The following is an 18,563-nucleotide window of genomic DNA, read 5'->3' on the forward strand; positions in this document are numbered from 1 at the left end:
GCAGTTGCTGGGAAAGTTCTTTATGAATTGAGTTCCATATGTGCACAGATCTTCTTAGTGGTAAGAGTGGAGCAAAGACTAGGCAGTGAGTCATAGATTACTGCTTTTCTCTAGCAATTTCCCCAAAGAGAAAGAAAACATCTTTAGTTCCACCTTTCTCTGTAAAAGATAATAGGTTTTTTTTTTAAAGTATGATAGTAAAAAAAATGATGGCAATTATTGTCATATTAATTTTAAAATATAAGACTTTATATACTATTCTCAGTGCAAATATTTCTGATAATTGAAAGAAAGCAGTGTAGCCTTCATATTGCTATTTTTAAATCATCTTTTTAGACCTAAATGTTTGGGAAATTTAAACTTGGACGAATGAGGGTTTCCCACATATTTTTTGATACGTCATTAGCTACATTTACATCTCCCTAGCACATTGTTCATTTTATGCCATTCTTGACATTGTCAGAATGAAAACCAGGTATGAAGTACCTTGCAAATTTATAAAATAGCAACAAAAACAGCAACATACAGCTTGTGTATTTTTTTTCAGTGTCATTGCAATTCTGTTAGATTTGGGTTGTGCTAACAATGCCAAATATCTTTTTTTGCCCCTTAAATCTTACATAGCATGTATTCTGACTAATGCTCCCAAAAGCTACCTTGTACCTTCAGAGAACATTAGCTCAATGGTTGTCGTCTCCAATAGTTGGGATTTGCTTCTAGGGCTCCAGCAGTTTCTTATTTCTTTCCTAGCCTCACCTTAATATTTTTTTAAAGTTTCAAAAATAAAATATGCAGATCTAAAGCATTTTTAAAATACATAACCAGTCACTTCGTATTGTTCCTTCCCAGAGAACTGAAGTTACAGACTTAATAGACAGCATCCGTTTAATTACTCTGTGTCCACTAAATTAGGATACCCTTGGAAAAGGTTTTATGAAGGATTCTGGAAGAAAGGCTTAGGTGAGAGAAACTTTAGGAGATGGCTGATAAAAACTCCTCCAGAAGTAGTTGAAAGGGGAGAAATGTGCTAACCAAACAGGATTCTCTTAGGAGTTACCTTCTGTAGAGGTCCAAAATACATGCTTGGACATTGCTCTAGGCACGGCTTTGTTTTCTTGGGTTCAGTTTCCAAAGGCATTGTCCCCACTGGACCAGATTTTCAGCGCTTTTCTGGAGATTGTTCTGGGTTCCTCCTTTAGTAATACCAAAGTCCAAGTGATGAGTCAGAAACGCCTTAATAAGAGTTGTAGTGTAGTAGCAGAGCTTTTACCTTTATCTGGGAAGTTTTATCCCGGATCTGATGATACCTTGGGAAAGCACTTCCGATTGCCTTTGGTAAAATATTTTGGGGTTCATAGTTCTTGTTTACCATGAGTTGTAATGAATGGAGTGCCAACAGGTATCACTGATTTGTGACCAACATATTTTATTCATTCAACAAATATATGTTGAGTACCTACTGTGTGTTGTTCCAGGCCCTGTTCTACACCCTCAAGGTACGTCAGCATTTAAAAAAAAAGGTCGTTGCCTGTGATGATGGGAAGTAGACAGGATGCAGTGAGCATCCGCTCTCCCTCCTAGCTCATTTTTGAAAGGTTTAACATACTCCCTGGGCTCTCCAGATGGCTCAGTGGATAAAGAACCCACCTGCAGTGCAGGAAATGCAGGAGATGCAGCTTCCATCCTTGGGTCAGGAACGTCTCCTGGAGGAAGGCATGGCAGCCCACTCCAGTATACTTGGCTGGAGAATCTCATGAACAGAGGAAATTGGCAGACTGTGGTCCATGGGGTCACAAAGAGTCAGACACGGCTGAAGTGACTGAGCTCGAATGTACTCCCCAGACCTCAGGAAGGATGCCCATGACAGACACACCTCTCTTCATAACGCACCGACTCATGAGCTTCCTATTTGTTAAGTAAACAGGGCTTTTCTGTTTCTTGACCCAAAAGGATTTTTACAGTGTCATTCACTTTATAACTACCTGTTAAACTCTACATATCAGTTTTATGCACATTTTTAATGACATTTTATTTCACAATAAAACGAATTTTTTGAGGGAGAAAGTGAAAAAATAGAAAGAAAACCCCATAAAGGTCATCGCCTTCATGAAAACCTATCTTTGAACTGGAGAAGTAGACCATAAATTGTTAACATAATAAACAAGAAAATGATGTAGTATGGGTTCGTGTGTTGGGGCTGTCTTGGTGGCTCACACAACAGAAATGTATTTCTCATCATTCTGGAGGTGCGAGATGAAGGTGCGGGCAGGTTTGGTTTCTCCTGCGGCCTCTCTCCTTGGCTTCAGGATGACTGCCTTCTTGCTGCGTCCCTCATGGTCTTTATTCTGTGTATGCACATCCTTCGTGTCTCTTTCATTCTCAGGACACCAACCATATTGGATCAGGGTCACACCCGACCCTAATGGCCTCATTTAACCAGTTACCTCCCCATCTCCAAATACAGTCACACTGGGAGTTAGGCCTTCCGTGTATGTATCTGGGGAGGTGGGCAGACAAAATCCAGTCCACAATGAAGTGTTTTCCGGTGATAAACATTTTGGAGTAAAAAGGAAAGTTAAAGTTGGGTAAGAGAGATCGGGGGTACTGTGGGGTGGGGGTTGCAGTCTTGATTAGGATGGTCAGGGCCTTCATTGAGAGGGTGGTATTTTAGCAAAGACGTGAAGGTCAAGTTACATTCAAGTGTTGGTGTAACACAGAGACCAGAGATGGAGGGATGGTGTGATGGTGGGAAGGGATACAAAGTGGACAATCCATGGACTTGGGTTTTAGTCTTAGCTCTTTGTCTGTCTGGACTTCCCGGATGGCACAATGGTAAAGAACTTGCCTGCCAATGCAGGACACATAAGAGATGTGGGTTCTATCCCTGGGCAGGGAAGATCCCCTGGAGAAGGAAATGGCAACCGACTGCAGTATTCTTGCCTGGAAAATCCCATGGATGAAGAAGCCTGGCGGGCTACAGTCCATGGGGTTACAAAGAGTCGGACACAACTGGGCATGCACACTCACTTCATCTTTCAGGTAGTCAAACTTCCAAAGGTCAGTAGCCTGCTGGGGTCCAGTTTCCAAATAGGCTGGTCTGTGTGAACTTCTGATTCCAGAATAAATATTCTTAGTGGGGCATGAGACAGAAAGAAAGAACTTTGTGCTTACGTATTGGCTGGAGGCAGGTGGTGGGCAGGGGGTGATAGGTGTTTGCTTTGGGGATTTATCCTTTTATTTTTTTTTTCTTTGTTAAGCAGGTATCAGCTTAAGGCTCATTCTAGTAAGCGTTTCTAAAATTTCTGTATTGGGATGAGATCTTCTTTCTCAAAATACCAGTATACCTAATATAACCAACCTAAAGTTTTCCTACTCTGACCCTTTAAAGGGAAGTGAGATGCCTGTGAAAGTGGCAAGTGGTTCACGAGGCTGCTTGTCTTCCTTCTTGGTTTTTCCCAAGGAAGACCAGGAAGTAGGATGTAGCGCAGTGGGGAAGACTTGCTGTGGTATAGCCAAGCCACAGAATCCATCCCATAATAGGCCAGTCAGCTTTGTTCTGACCACACACACCACACCAGCCAACCATGCTAGAAATGGAAAAGGACTTCAGTGGAAAAACTGGTGAAATCTGACTACAATCTGGATCTTAGATCATAGCAATGGGAATTGCTTCGCTCTGACAAATGCCCCATGGTTACATAAGATGTTAACTTTAGGAAACTCTGGGTGAAGGATGTGTGGGAACTTTTTGTATCATCTTTGCAGCTTTTCTGCAAAACTAAAATTACATTTAGAAAATAATATTTTGTTTTCCTTTAAAAATGCCCATTATGGGCTAGGAGATAATTTGGACTACAAGATATAGGCCAGCAAGACAGCACCAAATACATGCCCCACTCTTTGTGGGGCTGTAGCGGTCAGCTTATATGATAAGGCAAAAGAAGTGACTTAGCAGCAGCAGCAGCAGCAGCAACAGCATCACATCTCTGTGCTGAGCTTTTCTCTTTGACAGATTCTCCATCCTCACCTGACCACTGCTGTCCAGGTTTTTGCTTGGATTATTGCCATGAACTCATGTTTAGGGGCTCCCCTGGTGGCTCAGACCATAAAGAATCTGCCTGCAATGTGGGAGACCCAGGTTCAATCCCTGGGTCTGGAAGACCCCCTGGAAAAGGAAATGACAACCCACTCTGGTGTTCTTGCCTGGAGAGTTACGTGGACAGAGGAGCCTGGCGGGCTACAGTCCATGGGGTCACAAAGAGTCAGACACGACTGAGCGACTAACATGTTTATATTCAATGTTTTATGGCAGAGTAACTGTTTGAATGCATTATTCTATAACAGGATTAGGTAGGGAGAGTGCTAAGAGGTCAGAGAGGCAGTGACATATGCTGGAAAGAAGACATTGAGGGAAACCAAAGAGAAAATGCCCAGACACTTTGTAGAGGCAGCACTTCTTGAAATACGATAAGTTCCAAAGATTCAGAAGCCCACACTCTCCTAAGTCCTGCTCTCATGGAGTGTCTTGTATTTTGTGCCGAGGGCTCAGCCTATTTTGATGGGGTTGTGGTCCCTCCGGTGTTAGCTCGGTGTGTTCATGCATTCCAAACTTCATTCAGTTGGGAGTAGCTAAGAGCAAGAGTGGTCTCTCGTATATGTATATGTATGTAATCCCTTTCTTCTTTTGACAGCTGCAAATCAGAAGGAGCCCATGAATCTCAATTTTAAAATAAAAGAGGAGCCTAAGGAAGAGGAGACCCTAAGCGTCACATTGCCTCGGTCCAGCTATGTGTTCAGCCCTGAGTCTGAAGTGTCAGCCGCGAGCATCTCTGAGGACACTCTTAAGCCCCAGGAAGCAAAGGGCAACGTGCTAAGACGGGATATGTCAGTTAAAGCAGCATCGGAACTTCTCATGAAACTATCAGGTACTCGATTTCTTCTAAAATATTCACATACTGATACCATCACTTGCAAGCCAACTGGGCTACCCATGGGTTACATTAGCCTGTTGGCAGCAATATCACATTATTAAGGTAAAGTCAGGAATGACTGGCTTACTTGTCTTAAATTCATGCGTTTCGTGTATAAATTTGTTTGTGGATGTTAGCCGTGTACCTGTCTTATTAAATACGCTCCTCTTTTCCTGATTATGACTGCAAATTGTTGGGAAACACTGCTGCTTTTCTAAGATGATGTAGGTCATAATTTTAAATGGGTTCTAATGACATGCAAAGCACTTCTGTTAATTGATCAAAATATCTTTCCTTCCTAATAGAGGACCTTGCACTGTTTGGTGTTTTTGTACTGTTTTCTTTACGAACCATTAAAAATATTTTTCTGAACTTAATAAACCATTAAGACGGCACTTGAAGTGATTAGCAATAGAGTAGCAATGAGATTTTATAAATAGAAATTTCTCATAATGGAATATTATAGTAATTAATCTAAGTTCTTGAGACAAATAATATTTTTGTTAGTATCTAAACGTCATTTCAGCTTATCCAATTTTGGCAGATTGGTTTAGAATTTGAAATTCATGTATTTTGGATTTCTTTTCCCACCCAGTCTCCTATCTGTCCATGAGCTTCAGAACAGATAAAAATTTAGTGTGCTTTGAAAAATTTAGTGTGTTTGGAAGTACATGCTTCCCAGGTGTTACTAGTGGTAAAGAATCCCCCTGTAGGTTCTTTAATGCAGAAGATGTAAGAGATGCAAGTTTAATTCCTGGGTCAGGAAGATCCTCTGGAGGAGGGCATGGCAACCCACTCCAGTATTCTGCCTGGAGAATCCCATAGACAGGGGAGTCTGGCGGGCTACAGTCCCTAGGGTTGCAAAGAGTCAGACACGACTGAAGGGCTTAGCACACGTACAGAGCAAGAAACACATGTGTAGTATAAAATTCAAAGGTATGACTTTAAAAACAGGGAAAGAAAAGTTATGTTAATAATAATACTTACCAAATCACAGCCCATCCTTAGTTCATTGCTGCTTAAAGATAATTTTTAGAAAGTCAGAATGCTGGTATGGATCCTACTTGGAGGATGGTAAATTCAGTTTGTAATTTACAATGCTTGGAGGATGAAAGCAAGAAATGTATTAGTGAGACCCCTACCTAGTGTCATTTCACCAGCAGTTGTGTGTTTCTGGTTGACCGGTAGGTTGGAAAGTAAGAAATTAATAATTATTTACTTAAAATTATTGCATCAGAACAGTTGAAATTCCTGTATTTGCCAGTGGTGGGATTAAGAATTCTTTCCTGTGATGTGAATTTAAAACACACTGGAACTTCCAGGGGGCATGATTTGTTACAGATAAAGCATAATACAATGATTACATCCTTACCATCACCCCATTTTTCTAAACTGATGGTGCAGTTTCTCCTATGTAAATGGGAGGTCTTGCAAGGTTGTGCTAATTGCTAAAAGCTGCTAGTTTAAAAGAAAACTTGTTCAGGCCAACATGCTTTCATAATTTGAACCCTCCCTCCTATGTCAAAAGCTCTTGGTAACATCCAGTAATCTATTGGCTTTCTAGTCAAATCAAGGAGGTCACACAGCTCTCTCCTCCTTCTCTCATAACATGGACTGGCATATTATGACTTTAACTCTCTTCCAACAGTGACTCCTGTCCCCTCCTAATGGTAAGATTCTAGCGTGTAATATTTCTGTTTCAGAGTTTGCTGCATAGCCAGCATTGCGAGCTGAGAAAGCTGGGGTGGCCCCAAAAGATAATATGCAAACACAAGATCGAAGGAAAGATGTTCTCTAAGGAAACAGTTTTATCCTAATTCTTTTGGATGATGCGATTTGAGACAATGAAGTATGAAATCATTTCCTGGGTAGTAATGAGATCCCCAAAATAGAATACGGCTAGGCGGCCATGCACATTTAATGATATTTGTGGTCAGTAATGGCTCTTCTGAATGCTTATGTTGAGTGTTAGTGAATACACATGCTGTGGAGCTCCACGATAGTTGAATCGGAAATTCCCTGGCGGTCCAGTGGGTAGGACTCCTTGCTTTCATCGCCGAGTACAGGGGTTTGATCCCCAGCCTGGGAGCTAAGATCCCGCAAGCCGTAGGGTGCAACCAAACTTAAAAAAAAAAAAGAAAACAAAAAAGACAATAGTTGATTGGATGACCTGTTCATATTTCCAAAGGCATCTCCTCTGCTTCGTGCTGTGGAAATGAAAACTTGTTTGAAGACTAAGATAAGCATGTTTTGCCCTGAAAAAATTTCCCAAGCATTCTGTGCGCTTTGATTTAGGTTAAAGAAATACGTACCACAGTCCCTACCTTCTAGATACTTGTGGTCTAGTCAGAAGTAATCCAGGGCAGTGGAATGCATTCAATCAGTGCTTTGCACTTGGAACTTCGTACTTGTACAGTCTAGCAGATTGTGGCCAGGAAACTGTGAAGAAGTCTCCAAGTCATTCCTAAAAATAGGAGTGTGACTTGAAAATAACAAGTGTCTTTTCATTCCTAAGCCACAAAGGTAAAGAGACCTCACCTTTTATTAGGTTTAAAGTGGGCATTAGTGTTTCTAATCACGGACAGATTGGTGCTTTTGGGAGAAGGAAGATGTTAGGAAGAAAACCTCCTATGCTGTGTTTCCTCAAGTTATAATTTTAGCAATTCTGTGTTTATGCCCTGAAAGGCATCTGAGGAGAGGACCTGTCTGGGTCCTCGGGCCCCCCTTTTTCCGTGGTATTTCCTCCTGTCCCTGTATAGACAGGAGTAGCGTCTATGCTTCTCATCTGATATCCCTACAGGTATTCCTATGTGTGGGAGTCCCTGCGTTGCTAATTTTCTTTTATAGTCTTCTGTTCCCCTGGGGAAAATCCATATGGTGCAGAAGAGTTGGATGAGAAAAGTATGTCCCATGTATCACCGTACATTTTTTTCCTTCTTTAAGTTTTGACCCAAGGAATACCTAAAATGTGGAATAAGAGAATTTTTCTTCTCTGTTACTTATTTCTTTGACTTTCAAAGCTATGATCTGCCATAGCTTAGGTCCTTTCAATCTTTTCCGTGAATTAACAAGAGGAAACTAGTCAACAATGTCAGCTGCCTCATTTCCAGTTTTAAATTAATTTATGTTAAGTCCTTCGTGATGGATGTTGGGCTCATGGCCAGGTCAGATATCATGTGAAACTTCCCTAGGTGGAGAAACCTCTGTAGTTATATTGTTTTCCAAATTGACATTTCTGTTTCATGAGGAAAACACAGATGTGTTAGTGACCAGGCAAAATTTTTCATTCACTGTGTGTTTAGGAAAATCTGAGTTTTCTTCCTTCCTTGTGGCTAAAGTCCTATTTCCAGTTGTTAGTTGGGCAGTCAAGTTCCTGGCAGCTGGGCCAAGTAACTTGATTACCATAAAGAAAGCAACCCACTCTAAGAAAACCACTGGGTGTCTGGGACTACCTGTTGTTATGTGACACAAGGCAGCCAAGATAATCAGACTTTTCTGCTAAGCATATAGTTGCCAAAGATAATTCCCAGAAGTCCTGATTTAAAAAGACCCAAATCCTGAAATCAAATTCAGAGGCTACATAACATCAGACAGACAAAGAGAATCAAGTCACTGTTAACCTCTGGTTTTGCAGCGTCTAGTGACTTTGAAAACTTAAAGAGCAGATGTGTTATCCCAGGTATGATGTAGTGCCCTAAGTGACACAAAGTTTTATCTACTCTGTCTCTTTTGCGCTTTAAGAGAAGTAGCTGTAATGTAAATCAACCATACCTTAATAAATTAAAAAAAAGAGAAGTAGCTAGACTCAAAGAAACAAAGAAATGCCCTCTTCTCCCTGGTCATGCATATGTACAATATACCACATGTATGGTTGAACCAAGAAGTAGGCAGATAAGAATGCTGTTTAAAAATATGAATCCCATAAAAATAAGTGGCTGGAAAGCTGGAGGTATTCAGAAACATTAATGAAAAATTAGATATTTAAATTAATCTAACATGGAAGGAAAGTTATGACCAACCTAGACAGCATATTAAAAAGCAGAGACATTACTTTGCCAACAAAGGTCCGTCTAGTCAAAGCTATGGTTTTTCCTGTGGTCATGTATGGATGTGAGAGTTGGACTGTGAAGAAAGCTGAGTGCTGAAGAATTGACGCTTTTGAACTGTGGTGTTGGATAAGACTCTTAAGAGTCCCTTGGACTGCACGGAGATCCAGCCAGTCCATCCTAAAGGAAACCAGTACTGAGTGTTCTTTGGAAGGACTGATGCTAAGGCTGAAACTCCAGTACTTTGGCCACCTCATGCAAAGAGTTGACTCATTGGAAAAGACTCTGATGCTGGGAGGGATTAGGGGCAGGAGGAGAAGGGGATGACAGAGGATGAGATGGCTGGATGGCATCACCGACTCGATGCACATGAGTTTGAGTCAACTCCGGGAGTTGGTGATAGACAGGGAGGCCTGGCATGCCGTGATTCATGGGGTTGCAAAGAGTTGCACATGACTGAGCGACTGAACTGAACTGAACATGGTAAATGAAACCTCCCATTAGATCTTAATTCAAAACATGTATATTGGGTTTCTTTTTCCCATGCTCAAAGAAGGAAGCCACATGGATTCATATTGATTTCCGATTTATATTCATTTATCCCTACCTAGTCTTGGAGGGAAATATAAATTATAATTGCCTCTTGTAGAGGAATCCAGGCAGGTCCTGGATTTGAAATACATAGTGATGTACAGCTCAGGGAATCATCTGTGTAAGAAAGGGCTTCAGTGCAGAGATATTGAGAAGCAGGTAAACTTGGGTAGGATGAAGTTTTAAGGTGAATTCAATCTCCAAGGTGAGCTGAAACGGAGAGGAAAGGTACTCAAAGATTGACTTTGTTAACAGTTTTAATTAGGGCCCCTTTGGTTTTAAGTAACAAATCTTCTTCAGCCAGTTTAGACAAGAAAGGGAATTTAATAGGAGGTGCACATTTTGCGGGACGGGTCGAGGGGGTGCTTCCCCAGTGGCTCAGTGGTAAAGAATCTGCCTGCAATGCAGGAGCTGCAGGAGACGTAGGTTTGGTCCCTGGGTTAGGAAGACCCTCTGGAGTGGGACATGGCAACCCACTCCAGTATTCTTTGCTGGAGAATCCCATGGACAGAGGAACCAGGAGGGCTACGGTCCATAGGGTCGCAGAGTTGGCCACGACGGAAGTGACTTAGCACGCACGCATACACATTTGGGGTTGACTCATGGAGTGAACCCAAGGGCAGGGGGACAGCAGGGCGTCAGGCCTCCACTGAAGCCAGGGGTTGGGGGAGGGACCTGTATGGAGCCCAGGAGGTCCTTGCTCATCCCTGCTTCTGTGCTCGTAAATGGGTTTTTTCTGATACCCAGCCCATGTGGTAGAACATGGCAATTGCCAACAACTTGTGAGTATACCTCTTGTTCAAAAGAGCAGCTGGACAGAAATGTCTTAGTCCCAATTACAAATTCCAGCTGATTGTGTCCGCTCTGGTGAGGGCCCACTAGAGGAAACTCCTGTTACATCTGGGGAGAAAGACATGTTGAACAGACCTGGCTACAGTCGTGTAGGATGGCTGGGAGGAGAAGAATCCCTAGAATCACACCTCGGATGGGCAAGAGTGAGGGTGGTGTGAGACCAGGAAGAGAAGCAATATGAACGAGCCCCCAAAAGTGAATGGTCACCGCTGTTATTTAAATATTGGATGTAAGCGTGTTTGGCCTTTGGGTGGTGTTTGCCTTTCCTTTCTGGTGGAGTTTTGCAGAAAACTGCCCAGCCAGGAGCTGACCTAGCCAGTAGCAACTCTGTGTATCCTGAGGCCGTGCTCCTCAAAGTGTGGTCCCCAGAGGAGCAGAGTCAGTATGAGTTGGAGAAGATAGAATTCTCCAGGCAAGAATACTGGAGTCTCCAGGGGAATCTTCCCTATCCAGGGATCGAACCCAGGTCTCCTGGATTGCAGATGGATTCTTTACTGTCTGAGACACCAGGGAAGCTCCTTAGAAAGTTAATAGAAATGCAAATTCTAGAGTTCTTCTATGGACCCAGTTGAAATGCTGAGCTTTTTTATAAGTAATTCTGAAAGCTTTGTTTTGAGAAGCTCTGTGCCAAGGAAATGGTTAATTAGAGATGTAAGTTTTGTTCATCCGAAAAGAGTGCCTCAGCTTGGAACTGACAGAGAAGAAAGCTCTCTTTTTTGTTTGTTTTGTTTTTTAATTGGAGGAAAATTGTTTTACAATATTGCGTTTATTTCAGCCATAATTATACATATATTGCCTCCTTTTTGAGCCTCCCTCCCCTCCCCCCATCCCACCCTTATCTTAAATGCACATTTTACTTTTAAAAAAGAATCATCTCTCTTCAGTGGAGATTCTTTTTAATTTATTAGGAAAAAAATGGTGACCGGGAATGTTTTTTAGAAGGGCATGTGTCCCTAATAAATCAAGGATGGCATTGCTGGTGAGCCTCAGATAATACTATTTGTTTCCATGTTCTTTGCTGTGAAATTTCATGATTATTTCTGGGCAACGTGTACATTCTTTTAAGGGGGAGAATCTCCCCACCCTCACCCCCAACAAATGAAAGATTATGTCCGAGACTCTAAAGAATTCATTGAGATAAAGTAGAGATTTTAGCTAAGTAAGTTCTCAGGGAAAATCTATTCACTGTTCTATTTAGTATTTCTCCCTTGGAAAATTGTCGTCTATCAAACTTTATAAGCTATGACTTCTGCATGACTTCAGGAATAATCTATAGGGATGGAAAATAGGTATTTTCGGTTTATATTAATGTCATCTCACATTGCCTTCCTTCAAACTTACAAGTTATTTCACTGAATGGTGGAAAGAACCCAGAAGCCTGGTTTTCCCTAGTTCCCATGATTCTCCCTGCTTACACACCATGGAAAGGAACTCACTCCTAGACTGAACACGTTGGACATGCTAGCAAACTATAAAAGAGCTAAAGAGTAATTTAGAAGCGTCAGTAAAAAAAAAAAAAAAAAAAGTATTAATGCTGTCTGTTTAGCACATTGTCAAATACATGATGCTGAGGAATTTGAAAGCATGAAAATGTCAAAATGGCCTAGTCTAATCAGTCTGAAATTGAAAAAAATGCTTTTTTTTCCACTTCAACTTTTTTTAAGCACCTGGAGAAACCTATTGAACCTGGTACCCCACTTTTCTAATAATGCATGTATTTTGTTTATTTTATTTTATTTGGCTGCATTGGATCTTAGTTGCAGGATGCGGGATCTTTCGTTGCAGCGCACAGACTCTCTAGTTCTGGCATGCTGGCTTAGTTGCTCTGTGGCATGTAGGATCTTAGTTCCTTGACCAGGGATGGAATATGTGTCTTCTGCATTGCAAAGCAGATTGTTAACCACTGGCCCACCAGGGAAGTCCCATAATCATGTATATATTTTAGATTGCTACGTTTGCCTGCCTGCTAAGTCTGCTAAGTCACTTCAGTCGTGTCTGACTCTGTGTGACCCCATAGACGGCAGCCCACCAGGCTCCGCCGTCCCCGGGATTCTCCAGGCAAGAACACTGGAGTGGGTTGCCATTTCCGTCTCCAATGCATGAAAGTGAAAAGTGAAAGTGAAGTCGCTCAGTCGTGTCCGACCCTCAGCAACCCCATGGACTGCAGCCCACCAGGCTCCTCCGTCCGTGGGATTTTCCAGGCAGGAGTACTGGAGTGGGATGCCATTGCCTTCTCCGGATTGCTACGTTTAGGGGACTTCTAAACTGCTTTTGTAAACACCATCCTACTTTCTCAGTATCTTTATTGAGATATAATTTGCATACCATAAAAGTTACCTGTTTAAAGTATACCATTCAGTGGCTTTTAGCGTATTCACAGAGTTCCATAACCATCACCAGTTCCAGTGGCAGAATATTTTTATCACCCCAGAGAGAAACTCCGTACCCAGTTACTCCTTACCCCGCTTCTTCTCCCAGTACCCTCCCAGCTGCTAATCCACTGTCTCTCCATAGATTTTTCCTGTTGTGGACATTCTGTATGAATGTAATCACCCATGAGTGTCTTCTTTCACTTAGCATGATGTTTTCAAGGCCCATCTCTCTTGTAACGTGCATCCGTACCTCATTCCTTTTTATGGCAGAATAATGTTCCATTAATATTATTGGAATGAATACACCAGTAATACTCATTTTATACATGGTATAAAATGGATATACCACAGTTTGTTTATCGATTCATCTATTGTTGAACAATTGGGTTGTTTCCCAACGTTTGCTGATAAGAACTTTCATGTACAAGTTTTGTGTAGACGTGGGTTTCATTTCTCTTGGGTATATACCTCAGAGTGGAATTCCTGGGTCAGATGGTAGCTCTGTGTTTAACATTTTGAGAAATTGCCAAGCTGTTTCCCAAAGCAGCTGCACCATTGTATATCCCCACAGTGATGTATGGGAGTTTCAGTTTTTCCACATCCTTGCCAAAAGTTGTTATTGTCTGTCTGTTTTATTATAGCCATCGTCTAGGTGTGAGGTAGTATCTCCTTGTGGTCTTGATTTTCATTTCCCAGATGGCTAATGTTGTTGAGCATATTTTTGTGTGCTTTTTGGCCATTTGTATACCTTCTTTGGAGAAATGTCTACTCAAGTTCTTTCGCTTCTTTTAAATGATTTGTCTTTCTATTTTTGAGTTGTAAAATTTTCTTATATATTCTGGATATAAGTCTCTTATCAGATATATGATTTGCAAATACTTTCTCTCATCCTGCTTTTCACTTTTTTGATGGTATTATTTGCAGTGCAAAAGGTTTTACTTATAATCCAATTTGTTTCTCTTTTGTTGCTTGTGATAGGGAATTATCACATATCCATAATTCCAAAAATTGGGTAAAAAATGGAGGCTTGTTTACTATTAACATGAAAGCCTGTCTTTATGTACATTTTTACCATATTTAGTTTTCAGATATAAGGACTATGAAACCTAATTTGTTGAATAGATACCTCCATGGTGGGGTTGACCTCTGTGATTTCTGTATTTGCTATAACATTTTGTACTTCAGCTGATAGCAAAGAATATTTATATGTCAGCTTTATTTTTAAAATTTTTATTGGAATATAGTCGGTTTGCAATGTTGTGTTGGTTTCAGGCATACAGCAAAGTGTATCAGTTATGCATATCCATATATCCACCCTTTTTAAGATTCTTTTCCCATATAGCTCATTACAGGGTATTGAGTAGGGTTCCCTGTGCTATGCAGTAGGTCCTTTCTAGTTATCTGTTTTCTATATAGTAGCGTATACATGTCCGTCCCAATCTGCCAGTTTATCCCTTACCCCTGCTTTCCCCTTGGTAACCATAAGTTTGTTCTCTGTACCTGTAATTCTGTTTGTTTTGTAGATAAGTTCATTGTACTGCTTTGTTTAGAGTTCACATATAAGTGATACCATACATTTGCTTTTCTCTGTCGGCTTTTTAAAGGACTTCTAATAAATATAACCAACGGTGGTCTTACCAGTAATGAGGTCACTCTGTCATTGCCATAGGTATCCTAAGCAGCTCTCAGGATGTATGTATCTGTGTGTGTATACTTAAGACATATACACAGAAAACCCATAACTGGGGAAGTTAAATCTTAAATAAGGAATTAGACTCTTTTTCTAAGCACTTGAAAACTCAGCGAGAATTGCAGAGGTTTGGAGTGCAAAAACACTCTCTTATACAAACAGGGAATAGAATGCTTTAATAAGATAAACATGTGACCTGTTTATGTACCCAGAGAATTCCTTTCTTGAAGGTCTAGATCTTGTTAAGCTCATAGGATGTACCTTGGTGTTATTTACCTGGCTGTTTAGACAAGACCGAGTGGGAAAGAGCTTCGTGCAGTTCTGGGAGGGCAAGAAGAGGAAACTTCTTTTTCCCTTAGGGTCCTCACCCCTGGGCCGCCCTTTAGCTTTCTTGTCCCGGCTCCCTCTCCTCCCACACTGAGACCTGGGCCTCAGAAAGGCTGGACTCCAAAGGGCGCTTGTTTTATTATCATCTCCCTGGTGCACAGCTCATATATTAATATAGCTATGAACATTTGTATTGGCCTGTGTTCCAGAAACCGGGCAGAAGCTCGGAAAGGAATTTCATGGGCTCTACCTTCATTCCAGATTCCTTTTCTGTTTGGCCAGATTGGGTGAGAGAGGGCCAGAGGGCAGGAGGTGCCAGGAAGAGTCGGGACTGGTGAAGGGGTTCTAGGTCCCTTACAGTACTGAGCAGAAGAATTGCGAATGACGCCTAGGAAATGTGTTCACCGCTGGCATGCCTGTCTCTGGTATTCCTGCGTTGATTTCTGTTTTTCGATAGAAATACAAAACCATTTCTGCAGACATTATCTTATCCAGGATACAAACAGTGGCACGGAGAAGCCATGAGTAAATAGTATTTGATGGTGACGGCTCTAAGAAGAAGCTTTACTTTCTGAGGGAGCCGATTGCAAATATTTGAGTAACCAGTCAAACATTCTGTTCTGTTTTTCACTGAGAGGACAAATTTCCCTGCCAGGTAGAAACGGTGTGTCTTGCCCATGCCTTAGAATCTCTTACACCACTCTAGCTTCTTCTGGCTCCCTGCTTCAGACGTTTTAGTGCAGTCGTGGTCTTGTGAGGCAGAGCATAGCTATTATTTTCCTCAACGAGAGCTCTAAAGCATTCTCATTCCATGATGGTTTTTCTTCTTGTTGCCATATTAACCTTTCACTTTTAACTTACTCATGTCACAGAAGGGGAACATTTGCATGTATAATTAAACCCCATGTCCTCTGTGCCCATCTGGGCACAGGCTGGTATCACAGACCTCCCTCTGGAGAGGAGACTCCTCTGTCTGCTGCCAAGTGGCCACATCCCACTGGGCTGGGGCTCAGCTGGGTGTTGGTCCCCGGGCCGTCCGCACCCAGAGCACTGAAGATGCACACGGGGTGAGAGCAATGGCGGCTCTTTCCGCTGAGCAGGGCAGTGTCCGTGTTGCCCGAGAAGGGAACACTTTCCCGAAGAGAGCTGTTTCTCCCTTATGGCTTCTGTCACTTTTCTAGGAGGCGAAGGCTTGAAGAGTGCTATTTTCTCATTATCAAAGTGTGAGGACCTAGCACACGCTCAGTCTTCTTCCTAAGAAGTCTTCTGTTTACTCTGCTGCTGCTGCTGCTAAGTCACTTCAGTCGTGTCCGACTCTGTGTGACCCCATAGACGGCAGCCCACCAGGCTCCCCTGTCCCTGGGATTCTCCAGGCAAGAACACTGGAATGGGTTGCCATTTCCTTCTCCAATGCATGAAGGTGAAAACTCTACACATGTATATATTTTGGGAAGATCCCCTGGAGAAGGGAATGGCTACCCACCCCAGTATTCTTGCCTAGGAAATCCCATGGACAGAGGAGCCTGGCGGGCTACAGTCGCAAAGAGTAGGACACACTGAGAGACTCATACTTTGACTTTGTTTGTTTTCCCCATATGTAGGCTGTCTTGAGTTTGTGCTGTGCATTGGTTTACTTCCTATTTTCTGAATATGGGCCAGCAGCTGGATTCAAGCCTATTTCCTGGTTTCCCATGGCTGCCACATGCTTCTCTCCACAGCTGGAGAAGTGGGGGCAATGACCAAACATACATGTGACGTGCCACCATTTATCGTAATTTCAAAATCGAGTGGTGAGCATCACAGTTTAAAGAATATGTCACGAACTTCTTTCCTTATTCCTCCTATTGCTACCTTAGCTCTGTAAACCCACCTAAACACACACACACACACACACGCAAACACACACTACCCTCCTGTTGCTGCCAAGGTTTTTCCTGCCCTTTTGGAGTCGCAGCCATCAGGACAGCCTTTCTGGAAGTTCCTGTGATCCATGTCCGTGTTGCCAAAGGTAAACTTCATAGCCTTCTGGTTGAGAGGGAGAGAAACCCTTAGCAAAGCTGAAGCCTTACTGGGACTGAAGGGGAAATGGCAGTGATCTCTGGGATGTATCTTGGGAGCAGAATCATTGTGCCTCTCTCCATGTTTAAATATCGGTAGGAGAGACTTCCCTGGTAGTCCAGTGGTTAAGACTCCACGCTTCCAAAGCAGAGGCCAGAGTTCAGTCCCTGGCCAGGGAATTAAGATCACGCAGCATAGGTGAAAAATAAAAAATTTAAATATTGGTAGCAGTCTTCCCTTGGGATTCACCAGTGCCTTTGTAGCCAAGCTACTGGGTGATATGTAGGTAATATTTTTTGCACTTTTTTAAAAGCTGTGGAATACAGAAGAAAACTGGGGACTTGGGATAATTTAAATGAGATGAATGATTATCTCCTTTCAATCACTTGTGCTAAAACCTTTCAAACCCTATCCTACCTGGAAATCCTACCCGGATACTGTTCAAGGGCATCCCTGGTGGCTCAGATGGTGAAGAGTCCACCTGCAGTGCAGGAGACCTGGGTCCGATCCCTGGGTGCAGAAGATCCCCTGGAGAAGGGAACCCACTCCAGCATTCTGGCCTGGAGAATTGCATGGACAGAGGAGCTTGGCAGGCTACAGACCATGGGGTCACAAAGGAGCGACATTGCCGAGTGACTGAGCGTGCACATCTTGCACATACCATACTGTTTAAAAGAGTTTCTCCTAAAATGCTCATGGCAGAAGGCTGGTATGACTCCTTCTCAGTTTTCTTGAAGACCCTGAGGCTGAAGTCCTCACCCCGTGTGTAACAGGGGCAGCTCAAGCAGGAGGGCCAAGTTCTCAGCCGAGGGCCCCCCTCCTCATCACTCTGCCCCAGTGGAGTGGTGTCACTCTCCACCACCTGTGCTAGAGAGGACAGGGGAACAGAGAGAGGAAGGGACATTAAGATGAGTCACTCAGGCTAATTGCGAGTAGGTTTGATTTTAAAACATGTGGGAAAGAACGTTGAAAACCAGCCAGAATGCATTGGGAGACTATCCATGCACTCAGAGTCTCCTAGAAGTATGTGGAGTTACAGCCCACAGGGAACGGGTCCCACTGTCGCATGGTCCCATCCCCACTCCGGGGACCCCCACAGATTGGGTCCCAAGGCTGGTGCCCCATCGTAAGCAGAGGCTCACCTATCATCCACCATGAAGGCTTTGATTTTGGGCAAAAGTTCATAAAGTTTTCTTGGAGCATTCAATGAACCGTGTATTCTTAGGGTGTTCTTTGTTTTCTTTCCCTTGTTCATTCACTCAGCACTATTTATTGAGCCCTTGATGCTGCTGCTGCTTCTGCTAAGTCGCTTCAGTTGTGTCCGACTCTGTGCGACCCCATAGACAGCAGCCCACCAGGCTCCCCCGTCCCGGGGATTCTCCAGGCAAGAACACTGGAGTGGGTTGCCATTTCCTTCTCCAATGCATGAAAGTGAAGAGTGAAAGTGAAGTCGCTTAGTCATGTCAGACTCTTAGCGACCTCATGGACTGCAGCCTACCAGGCTCCTCCATCCATGGGATTTTCCAGGCAAGAGTACTGGACTGGGGTGTCATTGCCTTCTCTGATTTGAGCCCTTACTAATTTCCAATTTAATTACTGATTTAATTGAGCCGAAGAATTGATGCTTTTGAACTGTGGTGTTGGAGAAGACTCTTGA

At 42.7% G+C, this 18,563-nt stretch overlaps 1 protein-coding gene across 8 annotated transcripts in view; it reads left to right on the top strand.

The window, feature by feature from the left end:
• ZNF827 (zinc finger protein 827) overlaps positions 1–18,563 on the top strand; it is a 190,585-nt gene that overhangs the window by 69,547 nt on the left and 102,475 nt on the right. For all 8 annotated transcript variants that reach the window (XM_070769035.1, XM_019977811.2, XM_070769037.1 and 5 more), the window contains exon 5: positions 4,692–4,925. In XM_070769035.1, coding sequence (XP_070625136.1) covers positions 4,692–4,925 — 234 coding nt within the window. The remainder of the gene's footprint in view (positions 1–4,691; positions 4,926–18,563) is intronic.

Source organism: Bos indicus, chromosome 17 (genome assembly GCF_029378745.1).
Source record: "Bos indicus isolate NIAB-ARS_2022 breed Sahiwal x Tharparkar chromosome 17, NIAB-ARS_B.indTharparkar_mat_pri_1.0, whole genome shotgun sequence".
Taxonomy (NCBI): Eukaryota; Metazoa; Chordata; class Mammalia; order Artiodactyla; family Bovidae; genus Bos; species Bos indicus.